Raw genomic sequence first — 16,799 nt, 5'->3', positions numbered from 1 at the left:
TCCTTCCATGTGTAATGAGCTAAATGTAGTAGTACTTTATATCCCCGTAGTAGTACTTGAGTATCCATGTTGCACAGAGAACAGGAACCTGCTGGCAGGGTTCTGTCAGTGAAACTTTCTCTCACACAGTAATTAACTAGTTGTCTTTACTTGTTTCAAAGTACCTCTGTATTTTTCTGTATTTATACTTCCTAATTCATAAACAGCTCATTCATTGATTTTCGCAGTCAACATTTACCAAAAAAGATAGATCATGTTTTTCTTATATTTATTGCTATAAAATTTGGTACAAATGGCTAGAAAAAACAGACAATCACAAACCTGTGATTTTATAAAAGTTTGAGTCGCCATTTAAATATAATAAACATTTCAGGCCCAAATGACAATATTAACAACTTTACCAAGGCTAATAATCCTTGCTAAAGTCTCATTAAAGCTCCTCCCTCCACTGTGGCTCTTCTTGCAAAGTCAACTGGGTTATTGGAATTTTTCCTTCAAAAACAAGTTGGTCTTCTACAGAGAGACACTCTCCTGCAAAAAAAAAAAAATCATTTTTGTTTGACAAAGCATTCAATAAATCTTTTCTTCAAAGCAGCTATTACAAACAATGAGCCCCAATAATTAGGATTACAATATTAGTGCAAATAATTTAACCTATACCAATCTCTATGCAGCACACTTCAGCAATGAACCACAATCAACATGTGTGAAGGAGGTTCAGTACGACATTTCCTGAACATCTGCACTGTTTTTAGTAAATGTTAAGACAGTTAAGTATGATTCAATATCACAGGGACGTATCATGTCAGCTTACAAATTGATGCAAATTAATTTAGCAGAAAAAAAACAAATTGAAATATTACAGTGAAACTAAAACTGGCCATACAAGTTTACCAAAGTGGCATCTAAAGTTACCACACTAGTCTAATACACTTTACACATTGCTTAAAACACGTAGTCAAATGAAGAGCTTGGCAAGGTCGTAGCAGCTGAAATGGTAGCTCGAATTCAAACACAACAAAAGAACTTAAACACAGAGATGCTACTTCTTACATATGCGAATACAATAATGCTGACTTCACAAGATGGCTTCATACAACCATTATTAGTGTCATATAACAGATATCTTGTGAAGAACAATTCATATTCGAGTATTCCTGGCTTGAATACTAATTTATTTGCCTTATACGTCATAGACCCAGTAAATTATGAAACTTCATAAAAGCAACAAAGTAAATGGAAGTCAGCAAAACATTGTGAAACATCGAACAAAAAAACAAAAAGAGTAACACAAATACTGGCTGAGACTGACACATAACAAGTTTAAATGTCCAAAAATTTTATCCAAGCATGAATAAACAAAATTGTAGGCACCCAGGACACATGAGCACATAAAAGGGCTTTACGCTTTCAAAAGCGATTCCAGTTCAAGATCATGCATGCACAAGCCCCCAAAACTCTTGTTTCTATGCGTATGTGGCACCATGCTCGTCTCTTATTAAGGAAATGTATAATGGAATTCGATAGCTCATAAAACTACAAATGTATTTATCATTCACTGACCCTACTTCGGAATGTTTGCAACAATGTATTATTTTTTTTGTTAATATTTTTCTTTGCTTTTTCAGATATACTAGTTTCAATGGGTGGATAATAAAAAACTAAACTCTCATAAAGGATTGCATGTGGGCTAAGCAAACCATTTGCGCCTACTCCTAGTTCAACACATTATGCCACCATACAGGCACTGCTTCTAGTGCCGTCCCTAAGCAGCTGCAGTCTTTTTGTTTTGCAAATGACTGCATATCATCTTGAAGGGCTGTGCAGCTGAGCTGAATAACCCATGAAAATGTTCTAGACAATTAGGAAAGGCCCAATCGATCATTCCTTGATTCAAGTGACATGCACCTCCGGACGCATGCATGTTTTACTGGGTAGAATTTTTCGCATTGATTTCATGCTTTGTGGAAAAATCGCTGCCGGTGGCGTACCGACTGCTTCGCGAGTGGGGGGGGGGGGCTAGGTTTTCCCACTCCATCAGGCTGTGTGTATGTGTGTCAATATATATATATATGTATATATCCGTAGGGAAGAAGACGCACATACGAAATGATTTTATTGACGTTTAGACCGCGGGTCTGGCCTTCATCAGAGTGAAGGCCACACCCGCGGCCGAAACGTCAATAAAATCACTTCGTACGTGCGTCTTCTTCCCTACAGATATTCTTACCCGAACCCAGCATCACTTTTGTTATTGGTATATATATATATATATATATATATATTATTGCGATAGCAATTATGTCGACGTCGGTGTCGATGTGGGCTTCTCCGTCACTCACCGTATATGTATATGTGTCTATATATGAAAACACAAGAAAGAGAAAAAATCCTGAAAAAGACTCTGGCGCGTGGAATCGAACGTGGAACCTCCGAGTCGTGAATGCGAGGTGTTAACCTCTGAGCCATCGAGGAGCACATGCTTCAATGCTCAAACGGCAAGCTATTTATATCTACCACTTATTGCAGGTGATGGGAATCTCGGGGGAGAACTATCGCATTTTCAGCATTACCAGCAAGATGGTGCTATGGGCGCGCGGCGGGGTTCGTTCTGATCTCCCACGCATACTTTGCCCCTCAGAGTGGAAAAGGTGGAAGCACGCTCGCATGCCCTTATCTCGCAGTGGGGGGGATGATCGTATGTCTTGGCTGGCATTAGGTTATCACTAAAACGAAGCTTCTGTTGTAGTTACCGGACGCACAATGGTCACTGCAATCGTTGCACAGTCTCCATTTGCGTAAAAAGTGTGCTTTTCAGACACAGCGAACTAACAACTGAGACGCTTATTTGCATTCATCTGTACCTGTGTGTACGTTTGAAGCATAATTTGTGCATGAGAAACGCGGGGCACGTTTCAATCTGCTTTTCCTTCGGCGCGTTGACCTTCCAATTTGTTGCTATCACGTTCATTGCTTTGCCTTTGCGGCAAAGCTGTGACTTTGTTTCTTTAATGTTAATATTGCATCCCGCTGTTGCTCATGCTGATTTATGTGCCCCGTTGATGAATGTGCAATATTAGATACTAAATAGATACATGTTTGGGGGCCTGCAATGCACATAAACAGTACATTTCACGCTTGAAATGTATTCCCTAGGCCAGATCCCGACCGCAACGTAAGAAATAAGAAATGTTTTCATACATTCATTCCCTCAAGCCAATTTTTATTTATCACTAGATCCACAGATCCAAGACACTTGCATATATATAGACACAGCTAGGGAACCTTGCCCTCACTTCGTCGTATAAGCAGAGTAATATTTGTAGTTCACAAGAAGTTGTTTTCTCGATGTCACTTGAACGACTTGAGAAATGAGGTTTTATAACTGCGTAACCAGAAAAATTATGAAACAGTAGCTTGTATTGATGCCTTGTGCAGTGGGCTGCCAGGTTTGTTAATTGGTCATCACGTTCCTATTTTCTGTGATGCTTTTGTGATGTCACATTGGCACACGTTCCAGTTCTTCTGATATAAACATCGCCACATACCAGAAAGATATCGTAGACCACATATTTGCGAACACGTATGCGACCATGTTATTATTGTGTTCTATAGTTGCAAGTTTCTGCACTGCGTGTGTTTCGTTGCTGTCTGAGTAGTACTTTGCACTATACGAGTCAATTTAACACGAAACAGTACCACCCAAGTTTTGGCATGGTATTTTAGGTGGTTTGGATTTATACAAATTATACCAATTTGGTTTGCATTAGCTCTTGTTGTCAAGTTTGTATTTAATTTCTGCACAAAGATGGTATAATCTACATGAATGGTAAATTTAGTGGTGTTATCAATGCTCCGATCCCACCAATGCAAATTATAAAAAGAAAAGTTCTAAAAATGTTTCTTCAAGACCTGCCAAATTTAAGCTTTTTCTGGACAGAATATTTCATGTGCAAACTGGACTTTGATTTCAGCAGTATAAATAGAATTGTAAATAGAATGAGTACGAAGATCGTCTTACTTCTCCATTTCCTTATATTTGCACTTTCTGAACGAATCATGTAGTTGACAAAGCTAGGTATTTGGAATAACCCTTAAGAATAAGCTGTGTGCTAAATGATAACTGTTAAGAGTTCACTAATACAATAAAGCTTTGTTAATTACACACATTAATTTGGATAACTGGATCATTCAGGCGTGTTTTGGCCAGCGTAAATAATTGCACCAAAACTCTAGTTGACTTGGTGAAATTTGGCCACAACCGGGTGAATGAATTCCTCGGACAACGCAGAGCATGAAACACCGCAAATGTACGATGCAAAGGCAGGAAAACGACATTTGCGGACAGCCGAAATCCATGTAGACTTTCAGAAAGCCGTGGCCACCACTCAAAATCGCGTTGTCGGTACGTAACAAGGTATTGGACCAGAGTACACTTCGAATCAGCACACAGGGGTCTCGATCATTGTTCAAACTGTGAACAAAGTGGCAAATGATGAAAATTGTGGCTAATGCAGTGTTCTTATAAAAAAAAAGGCTGGTTTGCTCTAATGGCGCCCAGAAAGTGCGGATCTGGCAAGGTTCTCTTTAGTCCACTTTTTTCCTTTCTCTCTATCACGCTTGCTTCCTTTTCTTCTCTTTTGTAATACTTAATTTTGCTATATATATATATATATATATATATATATATATATATATATACATATATTCGAAAGAAATGAGTGAGGCAAGGCAAGCAAGAGAAGCAAAAAGTAGAACTCTGAGAGCTTTGCGAATTAGAGAAATCGTAGAAGCCATGCGGCAGTGCTGCATATAAGCTCAATGTCAAATTTATTAAAATTTATTTGAAATTTCAGATAAGTTTTTGTAGCAACACGCACCAACTGAAGGTAGCTTTAAGAAACAAAAAGAAGGAATACAGCTTACGAAGTTGCACTACAATATTAAAAGTCAATATTTACCGTTGCGATTTGGACTCTGGCCTTAGTAGGCATCCTACCTCTACCAGTGGCGGATCCAGAGGGTGGGTAGTAGGAGCGATCGCCCCCCCCCCCCCGCCCCCAAAGCCTGTGTAGCAACCCCTCCTCTTTTCAGTGTCCTCGTCGATCTCCTTCTCAGGTTGCCTCGGCGTTGGCTTCGGCTACCACTGGCCAAACCGAATTTCGCCAAACAACCGCCTGTTTTTGTTAGGTGCAAAAGTTGTCCCGGCCTAGCAGTCAGTGTTCTGGCTAGTAGCGTTTGTAAAAAGGTGCATTTTTTGTCTCCCAACTGAAGACACGGCTCAGCGCTAAGTTCTGGGTACTGCATTCCCGAGATGGTGCTAACTTCTTTCGCCCCCTTTTGCCATTTTTCTACGACGCTGGACCTCTGCTCTGTTACTTTCACCCCCCCCCCTTCTCCCCCAGACATGAGGGTTCAGATGTCTTTCTTGACTAGAAGCAGCTTTTCTCTTCTCTACGAAAAATTTCATCTCCTCTGTGGCAGGTGCGAGCATTGACCATGGGCGCCGGCAGGTGGGTGCAAAAGGGGCACTTGCCCCCCTCAAGCCTCACCAGCACTAGCCCTCACTCAAACTACACAAGAGCTCTCCCCCTCTTCTTTGCACCCCCCCCTCCCCAATAGAACATCATGCCGATGACCATGGCGTTGGCACAAAAATATTTCATCTTGTTTCTTTCTACGATGCACTTATCACAGATAAAAAGCACGTCTGCACAAGCGCGTGACGATTAGTTATTTGTAGAGGTTTTATAGCGCTCAGTTGCAGTTTCGGTTTCAGAGAGCATCAAGTGAACTGAGCTGGCTACGTCAGCATGCGAAACCACGTGCAAATGCACACCAAGTTGTCAACACTTTAACGAAGGCTTTCTGGGTGCTCTGAGACATTGTAAATATGTGTGACCATCCAAATATGAACTTCCGAGGCAAAGAGGACATCAGCCTTTGTACACCTGTGTGATTCGGCCTCATCTTTCCGATGAAAATGTCTGTTCAGAAAGAGCCCTCACAAGAATTGTGACGGCTAGCACAAACTCATAAAACAGGTGGTAGTTGTTTGGTTACACGAAAACCACAGTAGTGTTTCACGAGCAGTTGCGCGACACGCACTCTAAAATTGATTTTCAACATGTTCTAGGCAATACTATCCATGGATATTTCGTAAGTGATCATGATGCGTTTGTGTCCACACAAATATATACCAGAAGTTATCTCACCTTCAAACTTTTCTGTCAGCACTCGTTTAAAGGACTCTTCAAGGCGTAAGGGCAAAATGGTTAATTGCACAGATCACCGACATCTTTGAACCAAAGAGCTTATTAAATCTGGATTGCTGTCGTCGACGAAACCTTAACTTTTTGTTTATGAAACAGTGTTGTTCACGTCACTGATTTTTCCAGCATTCCCAGCACCTTCTCGTGTATGAATTTGTCCTGCTCAGAACTCGAAAGTAATGTGTTCTTGAAATGTTGAAGCTGCTTTAATGGGCTACGATAACGAGAAGACACATCCATTCTATGAGGTATCACAGTCACTGCGGTAGCTTTCCAAAACGTGGTGGTGGCAGTGGTTAGAAGAAGAAGAATGCACCTAATTTCTGCAGCACGGTAAGGAGCATGGCCCAGTGCCTTAAACATTCTAGTTTCCCACATGGGCTCTCCCTCCGACTCCATTCTCTCTTTTTTAGAGATTAGTGTTGTGGATCCCCAGCAGCCTGCTTAACCAGCTTCACCCACGAAGCATAAAAAGAAAACAAAAGTGTGCATACCCAGGCAGTTTGGGGTACAAGGCTCTAAAACTCTCTATTCCATCATCAAAAAATGTGGGCGCAGTGAGTGCTTGTTTCTTGCATTTTATTGTGCCTCCTCCATTGTCGCTCTCCCGCAGACAGCTAGCCCTGATCAGTGCCTTTTTCGCTCTAACGTGGCGTGTGCTCACTAGCGTGCCCCGTAGCTGCACTCTCTCGTTGAGCCATGGAGTACCAAGTGACAGGCGAAGACATTGACTTGAAGGAAATCACATCAGACTAAGGCTGGCAGACTGCCTCGTGTCGCCGAGCGCTAGCCCAAAATAAAGGCAACACATCACAACAAAGCGTGTACATCCTCAATGTAAACCCAGTTATCATAGATAAAGGTTCACACGCTTGTTCCAGAAAGCCGTCCCGTCTCGCGGGGCCGAACCCGCTAGTGATTGCAGGTGATTTTAATGCCACGCATAGCACCTGGGGCTACGCATACAACACACCCTAAGGTAACGAGCATTTGAAAAATGTGAATGACATAGGCACCTTTTCCCAAACCGTCCTCCCAAACCGGAGAGGTGCCGCACCACATGATTGGCTGCCGTCCAAGATAATCCACTCAAGACGCCATGTTGCTCCTAAAGCATCAAATTCTAGATGGTGGAAACAATCGGGATACTTGTGCAATACTCGATCTCGATTTAAATAAGGCATTCAATACCATAACGCACTCGTCAATCTTGAAAGCGATCGCAGCCCTCGGCTTGAGGCATGGATTCTACTACTTATCCGCTCTTTTCTGACTCGACGCAGAACCGTCCTCCGTGTGGGAGACCTAGTGCTGGAAGAAGTGGAGCTCGAACAGCGGGGCACTCCTCAAGGATCCATCTTCTCCCCGACGCTCTTCAACCTTGTGATGATCGGGCTTTCCGAACGACTTTAGAAAATCGATGGGCTATAACCACACTATCTATGCGGAAGATGTAACCATGTGGTGCTCAACAGGGTCGGATGACTTCATTAAGTCCGCCCTTCAAGAAGCCATTGACACCGCCGAGTCCTACCTCGACCACACCGGTCTCAGGTGCTCACCCGCGAAGTTGGAGCTGTTAATATATTTGCCCAAACGCCGGGATGCCAATCCCAAAGGATGGAAACCTCTTGCAGAACGCAATATCACCCTCCACACCAGAGATGGTCGTACAGTCCCCAGGGTAAACACCATCAAGGTCCCCAGCATGATCATTGAGTCCCATGGAACCTATTGTGCGCGAGCTCAGCTTCTTCTCCTCGACGGCCAGGGATCCCCAAGACTTGACTCTAATTCTTAGTGAAATCCGCGACCTTATCACGATCGCTCCCATTCCGCGAAATGTACACGCCGAATACAACATAGGCAGGGGGCTTGCAAGGGCGACCGCCATTTTCAAGCCCATAGACATGGAAGCAGACAACGTCTCGTTCGTGGACGCCGCTGCCTATTACAACAACAGAGCCTTCACCACGGTCGCGATATCATTCGCGCAGCAGATTCTTAACTCTGCCACAATCCTCACCCAAAACCCCGAAGTAGAGGAGCAAGTAGCTATAGCTATAGGTATACTCAACATCAAACAGGAACTCATCTACACCGACACCAGACCAGCCATCAAAGCCTTTGAACGTGGAGTCATTTTCGACCAGGCGTTACGTATCCTGCGCAGAGCAGACCCGAGCGCCCTGAAGCACCACACTGTCATCTGGTTCCCCGCCCATCTCAGCCAGGTGCCGGGAGCTTCATCCAACCTCAACGAGATCACTCGTGATGCAGCGCGTGCACTTACCGATCGCGCCGCCACAGAGTAACCCCATCTCGCTGAGTTAGAGAGCGATCGAGATGCACTCATTACGTACGACATAACAAAGCACTTTTACCTTGAATGCTACATTTTTCCACCCCCACATCTGAAACTTAACAGACCGCAGACGCTAACCCTACGCCTATTACAAACACAGACGTACCCAAACCTTGCCAAGCTTCACGTTTATTATTCCCAGCGACACATGCCCCTCGTGTGGACACATGGGGACACTCGCACACATGCTCTGGGAATGTAGAAACACTCCTCCCGACTCTACCTCAAACAAGTGAGAGGGGTCCCTCAGGAGCTCACTTCTCGCCGACCAGCAATGGGCCATCCAGCAGGCCCACGAAGCAGTCACCAGGTACTCAGTGCCTATGTGAGAGACACCCCCTATGCGCTAAGCGCGTCCTGCAGGACTGAAATAGTTTTTTTTCATTCCATTCATTCATTCCATGGCAGATGCAGGTTTTTCGGACCACAATCCTAATGTTGTTAATTCGACGTTGCACTGCTCATAAAAAATACAGTGCTTCTTAAGGCGTGAAAGTGACAGGAAAGGGGCTGCATTGGCACTCCTCAGGCCAAGGATTTACTCTCGAATTCGGCGGGAAACAGCGGTGCGCATCAACAAGGCATAGGTGGATGGCGGTAGTCCCACCGTCCTACGATCGAGTGTCCAGACACGTGCGATGCAACCTGAGTTATATGAATGTGGAGATTGGTATTGTGGTTGCCACTTGACCCGTCCCAGCGATACAAGGTAAGCGTAGGCCATGCACAAATATATTGCTTACATTTAGAACTTTAGGCTTGTTCGTCGCAACTTAATTGCTTTGTTTTTGACTTCAATAATATATTAAACATAACTCTCGTTGCTATCTGCAATATTCGAGATACTAGTCACACCAGTATTCAGTCAAGTATATTTTACTACAGGTCGTCCCGCTCAATTTAATCCAAGCGCCAGCCAAATTATTCTAGGCGGCAGTCAATTTAATCCAGCCACCACTCAATTTAATCCAGGTGCCGTTCATTTTAATCCAAGTGCCGCTGAAATTAATCCAACCGCCAGCTGCTTTAATCCAGACTCCAGCAAATTTAATCCTCACGACATCGTGACTTCAAAGCAACCTAGAATTTTCGGGAACGCATGAAGTTAATTGCTTTGGAGTGATTTTAAAAGTAAATATTATCAAGATGTGTAGAATAAACAATGAATAAGCCACTAAAGACACACTGCGACTGGCGCGACTTCATCACGCCTATCCCCGCGCAAGCACTACTCACACCTCCGACATGCATATCAAAGGAAACGTCGTCCACACAGTAATAATTTGATAGTTATTGCCCAGGCCAATGATCTGATCACTAGTGACTCAGGTGACATCATCACGCCTAACACTCACGCAAGCACTCTCTAACGTGCCTTCATGCATACAAACGAAACGTCTTTGAGAGAGTAATACCTTGAACACTGTCAGTTGGCCTAGTGATGTGATCTTTGCTTGTGACTCGCATTACGTCATTACGCCTACCACCCACACACACGCTCTCCTAACCTGTCTTCATGCATATAAAACGAGACGTCTCTGAGGGGATAATAACTTGAACGATGTCATTTGGCCTAGTGACGTGAGAAGTAGTGACTCACGTGACGTTATCATGCCTAACACTCACATAAGCACTCTCTGGCGTGCCTTCATGCATATCAAACGAAACGTCGTTGAGAGGGCAATAACTTGAACACCGTTACTCAGCCTAGCGACCTGATCACTATTGACTCACTTGACGTCATCACGTCTAACACTCATGCAAGCACTCCTAACCTGCTTTCATGCGTATCTAACAACACGTCTGAGAGACTAATAAATTGAACCTTGTCACTAGGCCTAGTGACGTGATCCCTAGTGACTCACGTGACATGATCACGCCTAACACCCACGCACGCGCTGTCCTAACTTGTCTTCATGCATATCAAACAAAACGTCTTTGAGAGGGTAATAACTTGAACGCCGTCACTTGGCCTAGTGACGTGACCACTATAGTGACACACGTGGCGTCATCATGCCTAACACCCACGCAGCACTCTCTAACCTGCCTTCATGCATATCAAACGAAACATCTTCAAGAGGGTATTAACTTAAATGCCATCACTCGGCCTAGTTACGCGATGACTAGTGACTCATGTGACGTCACACACCTGACACTCATGCAAGCACTAACCTGCCTTCATATATATCAAAGTAAACGTCTTTCAGAGAGCAATAACATGATGCTTATCACTCGGCCATAGGACTTGATTACTAGTGACTCAGGTGATGTCATCCTGCCTATCACCCACGCATGCATTGTCTAACCTGTTTTTATGCATATCAAACGAAACGTCTTTGAGAGGGTAACAACTTGAACGCTGTTATTCGGCGTAGTGACCTGATGACTAGTGACTCGCGCGATGTTATCATGCCTGACACCCACGCAAGCGCACTCTAACCTGCCTTCATGCATATCGAACTAAACGTTGCTGAGAGAGTAATAACTTGAAGGCTGTCGCAGGCAGCGTCTGCTAGTAGAAAACTGCCTGCTCGCGCTGCACAGCCGTTCACTGGCCAATCCGTATATGTAGGCACCGAATCGTGCATTTCGAATTTAGTCAAGGGCGTCTTTACATGGCTTTCGCTTGACTTGACGCTTTTCTTGACTCGAGTAGATGCAATGAAAGCAACAGTACCTTCAACCAATAGTGGGGTACAACCCAACATCAGCGTCCAACCACTCGTTGAAGGCAACACTTCTCCGTCATTTAATAAATAAGAATAATAAAGGGAAAATAACAATCAGCATTTCCAAACCATACTCAAATACGAAACATTTTCCCAATACTATCACCACTCTGCGACGCTTTCAATACAGCCCGTCATGTGGGAAGATTTGGGTGGCTTTTTTGTTGCTTCTTGTGTTTCAAAGTATGCCTCGGAAATGCGGGCAGCCAGGCCACACTACAGTGAACAGACAGGCGTTCACTACCAAACAGGCATGCTTATTTCAAGCACACGAACCTATAAGAAACGGCGTGGCATAGAAGATGTAAAGAAAGGCACGAGTCAGGCACAGCGTTCAACGAAGCATCAACAACTGGTCACTTGCAGCATTAGTATGTATCTCAAGTACAGGGACTGGCAACGGATCTGTTTCACAGGATAACCAGATAAAATATTATTTGAGCCAAAGGAGTGGTTGAAATATTTTTGTAGCATGTTTTGAAACAGGCAGACCGTGTGTCCTATGCTTGATTATGTATATACAGTGTTATGACTTACTTGGCATGTTATCGCAATGACAAAGCGAATACGATGCGTGGTTAAAATACCCACCCGACCTTAAGAAACAATCGTTCTTTTAACGTCGAGCTTGTTGAACCGGTGATGAAATCATACGCGCAATCGTACTTGTGTTGCTGAGCAGTGTTTTACATATCAAGGCAGTCGAGGGCAGCTTGTACGAAAGTGTAATTATGCCTATCATAAGCGGCACAGTCTACACGCTGGATGTGCTGCATAGAGCGCTCCGCGGCCTCAACCACCAGAGCATGGCGATGTTGTGTCTTGGAGATCCCTCCTGGTGTCATGAGGAGATCATCCCTTCACTCGCTTAGAAAGCCCTTCACACCTGCCTTGAACTTTGACAAAAGCTCCTCAATTGGATTGAAGAATAAGCTCTATAGTGGTAGCCACTTGATGGTGTGGTAACTTGCCACGAGGACAACCTGCTCGACGCGGCGGTGCGCTGGTGCGTTGTCAAACAAGAACACTGCCTATATTCCCAGTTCCTGCTGAGAAACTTTTCTCGACACTTCTGTGAGAAAGTCGTTGAAGACAGCCCAGTAAACCTTGTCTGCAACTGTCCACTAGAGAATGCCGTTCACCAACATGCAGGCTATAACATTTACATTTGCCCCCTTCGCTCTAGTTGACAAACGGCACAATGGAGCACCTCGTTTCACCCTTCCGAAACTGCTCGAGCACGATACGTTGAAGTTCGTCTCGTCAATGTAGTTTCGTGTTAGTGTAGGTCCTCTGCTCTGAAGCGACTGCGCATATCGGCGCCACAGCTGCTTCACGTCGGTGTGATTTCGATCTACTGGCCTCTGGGTGAGCAGCTTCACCGAATAGCTATGGCCATCGAGAAGCCGATCAATCGTCGAGGTGCTCATTTCAATATTAGGCATCTTTTCCTTGAGAGCCCTCTTTATTTGATCCAGCATGAAGGATAGATTTTCCTGTATAATTTGTTGCAGGGCATCCGCCACGTTCGGTCCAAACTTCTTCGACGAACCACCACATGTTCTAGCTCTGTCACGGCCAGTAGCGGCAATAGAACGGACGTTAGTGTGCTTGGAATAAGCGTACCTGTTCGGTGGTGAACGCCTGTCTGTCCACTGTAGTGCGGTCTGGCTGCCCGCGTTTCCAAGGCATACTTAAAAACACGAGAAGCAACAAAAAAGCCGCCCACATCTTCCCACACGATAAGCTGGAGTAAATGCGTCGTAGAGTGGTGAGGGTATCGGGTGAATGTTTTAATTATTAATTTATTCAATACTGCAGTCTAAAAGTTCAAGCAGAGTGGTTAATACAGATACAAATAAAAGAAAATACAGATATAAACAAAATAGAAATTGCAGAACTGAAACAATAAAGGGCGAAGAATGTTGTCTAGTAAGGCATTTCATTCATCACATATAAGGCAGTTCCGTTCACAAATGGTTCTTTGGAAGTCCGAAAACTTAAGTAGGTCGGTGCAAGCAAAATATGGGATCAAGGCTTTTTGGTGTTGTTGTCGGGTGGGCCAGCTACTTAGGGATGTCAAATACGGGGATGGGTCTAGAGCTAGTTTTTCGCTCAAAAGTTGATCAAGAAATTCTAGTCTAACTTTTTGTCTTCACATCTGCGATAAGACAATGTTGTCTGCTAGCATGAAATGTGAGGGCGTGTCTAACTTGGAGTGCTTCTTGAATATAAATCTAACAGCTTTTCTCTGAATATGCTCAAGAGTGTATATATTATGTTTTGTATAAGGGTCCCATACTATGTTCGCATACTCTAGTTTCGGTCGCACAAAGGCAGTGTAACAAAATAGTTTATTAGTCGTGGGAGCACATCTAAGTTTATGTTTAAGAAGAAATAGTTTGCGAAATGCAGATGAACAAATATTATCAATATAGAGATTCCAAGATAAGTTAGAAGTCATTGTCATACCAAGGTATTTGTAGTAGTTTACTTGCTGCAGTGATGAACAAACTAATATGTATGTGTATGGTTGTGGATTCTTTTTGCGAGTCACTGGAACGCACACACATTTGCTTACATTGAGACACATTCCCTATTTGTTATACCATTCACATATATTGCAAAGACTAGTGCTAAGATCCTTGTAATATTTAATGGAAGGTACGCCCTGTGTGATCGGAAGACAGTTCGAATATTGGCCCCCTGCATCAACGTACAGTACGTGATTCTTTAAATACACAGAAATCCAACGAACAAATATTTCTGGTATACCTATTGTTCTAAGTTTGGAAACGCATTTACTGTGGAGAACTTTATTGAAGGATTTGCAGAAATCTAAGAAGAGCATATATATATCTTACCAAGTCTATCGATGCTTAATGCAAGAGAGTGCAATAGTTTGACGAGTTGAGTAACGGTAGATAATCCTTTCCGAAAGTCATGTTGATACTTGGTTAAAGGGGTACTGACACAAAATTTCAGGGCCAAGATAGCCTGTGGGGTCAATTCTCGTGAACATGCGTATATCATCTACAAGATATCAACAGTGATTATAGCTTGGAAGGAATTTAAATAAATTTCGAAGTCCGCATGAGCGACCGACTCCGTAGCGCTATAGACAGCCTTGGAAGTGACCCCGAGGTGACCCCCTACTTCCCTCACATCACCACGCTGCGGTCAACAAAACAAATTATTACGTCATATCCGCATTTTTTTTTTTTTTGCCGCGTTAGTTCCCGAAGTTTGTATTTTTCGGCGGCTGGTTGCGAGTGCGTTGCCATGGCGCACGCTTAGAAGATTTTGTGTTTGGCGACATTCCAGTCCGGTTTCCTATTTAAATGTAATGTTTGATGCGGACCACGCGGAACTGCGTCACAGTTCTCTGTGCTGACGTGTTCAAGAGCTGCACACGCTAGGCGGTGACAGTTGCACTCAGTTTTTCGAACTCTCTCAAACAGAAACTAAAACTGATTGATAATGAGGGGCCCATAATTAATTATCTGTCACATGCTACAGCGAACGATGTGTCGTGTCATAACTAACAGGTCCCCAGCAACGCATTGCAGCAGAAAATTGCGAGGCCAAAGTTTTTGTGTAAGAACCCTTTAACGTATAGTGCCCTTCAAGAAACTTAGCATACTATAGTAGATATGATGTGTTCGATAACTTTGTAACATTGTGAAGTTAGTGAGATTAGACTGTAATTTCCTAGTGCTAAGCGGTCTCCCTTTTTAAAGATGGGTACAACGCGGGCTGTCCTCCAGTCACTGGGCAGTTGGGATGACAACAAAAAACAACTAATCACCAAAAACTTTGCTAGAGATAAAGCATATCTTCGTAGGAATACGTTTGGTATATTATCAGGGCCAGAAGATGCCTTAGTTTTCAAATATAGCAGCATTGACACCACGCCAGGATAAAATATAAAAAGTGCTACAGCATAAGAAAAGGCTGTCGCATTAGATATACAGTTGAAATCGAAAGCGTTGAACACACTCTCCAAATATTGATTAAAATTCCGAGCAATGTCTTGCTGATCGGTCACGTTGGTTCTATCAATTGATATTTGCGATACCGGTTTTCTTTTTTCACTGATAAAATTCCAGAATTTACTGGGGTCGTTTGCGATGAAGTTGGGCCAGTAAGGTTTGAGAGTAATACTTTATAAAGTTGTTCTCAGCTTGAGCGAGGTTTGTGCGCATCGTGTATCAAATAAGCCGCTGCCCGCTTTTTTTTTTTTTTTTCAGTCGCTTCACTTTGCGCTTTATATGAATGATGTTCTGCTGAGTTTGATTGATATGTGGGGTTTAACGTCCCAAAACCACTATATGATAATGAGAGACGCCGTAGTGGAGGGCTCCGGAAATTTCGACCACCTGGGGTTCTTTAACGTGCACCCAAATCTGAGCACACGGGCCTACAACATTTCCGCCTCCATCAGAAATGCAGCCGCCGCAGCCGGGATTCGAACCCGCGCCCTTCGGGTCAGCAGCCGAGTACCTTAGCCACTAGACCACCGTGGCGAAGCGTTCTGCTGAGTTACCTGAGGTGTTACCTGAGGTGTTTGTTCATTTTTCTGTGCTTTGAAGGCACAAAATTATAAAATTATCTAAGCAAAAATGACTCATTTGTTTGAATGTGTCAAGTGAAGAAGAGCACGCTAACTTCGGCGTCATCAAAATCGGTAAGGCATGTTTCCATGTGTTCGATTATGTCTGCATCTTGAAAAGTCGTTAAAGAAGAGAAATACTGGATTTTTTTTTGGCCAGTTACTGGAGCCAGAGCAAAGGAAGCGAAGACATAGTTATGATCAGAAAGACCTTGTCGTACCTCAACTGTATGTTCAGAGAAATTGAAGATCAGAAACATAACATCTAATATTGAGGCGAAATCCCAATGCACGCTTGTACGTACGTGAAAAACCTGCAATAGGTCATGTATAAACATAATGTCAAACACTATGTTAACATGTTTTGAAGTGTTAATGCCAGTTTCATGGCTCTCCCAGCCTACTCCAAATAGGTTCAAGGCACCATTAGGTGGCCTCCTGTGCTGTGCGCAGTAAGTTGCGCTGTCGTGCTTGCCATATCATTCAGTGACAATGGCTCCATACGATGACGCATATTCGTTGGTCCGCATCGCTGATACACAGTTTGCTGATTCGCAGACGGTCAGCTGTTGAGATTATGGCAAATCCAAGAATGCCCTGCTAAACAGAACATAGACAGAAGTGCCATGATCGCACCGGGTCCGCTGTGCCCACGAACGTCGAAGGCTTGCGGTGATCTTTTTATAGCGATGTCCAGCGATGAAGTGGCTCTGCGCTGCGCACAGTTGCCACAGCGGTGCGCACAGCTACCCATAGACGACCTCCTGTGCTGTGCGCACTAAGTTGCGCTGTCGTGCTTGCCCTATTATTTAGCGACAATG

General features: G+C 43.8%; 1 protein-coding gene across 4 annotated transcripts in view; it reads right to left on the bottom strand.

Moving 5' to 3' along the window:
- Positions 1-251: 251 nt before the first annotated feature.
- LOC119167487 (helicase MOV-10) overlaps positions 252-16,799 on the bottom strand; it is a 172,302-nt gene continuing 155,754 nt past the window's right edge. For all 4 annotated transcript variants that reach the window (XM_037418970.2, XM_037418971.2, XM_037418968.2 and 1 more), the window contains one exon: positions 252-531. In XM_037418970.2, the coding sequence (XP_037274867.1) occupies positions 431-531 (101 nt within the window). In that variant the 3' untranslated portion in view covers positions 252-430. The remainder of the gene's footprint in view (positions 532-16,799) is intronic.

The sequence above is a fragment of the Rhipicephalus microplus genome, chromosome 6, assembly GCF_043290135.1.
Source record: "Rhipicephalus microplus isolate Deutch F79 chromosome 6, USDA_Rmic, whole genome shotgun sequence".
In the NCBI taxonomy this organism is placed as follows: Eukaryota; Metazoa; Arthropoda; class Arachnida; order Ixodida; family Ixodidae; genus Rhipicephalus; species Rhipicephalus microplus.
The sequence above is the reverse complement of the archived record's forward strand: the minus strand, read 5'-3'. Positions and strand labels throughout refer to the sequence as shown.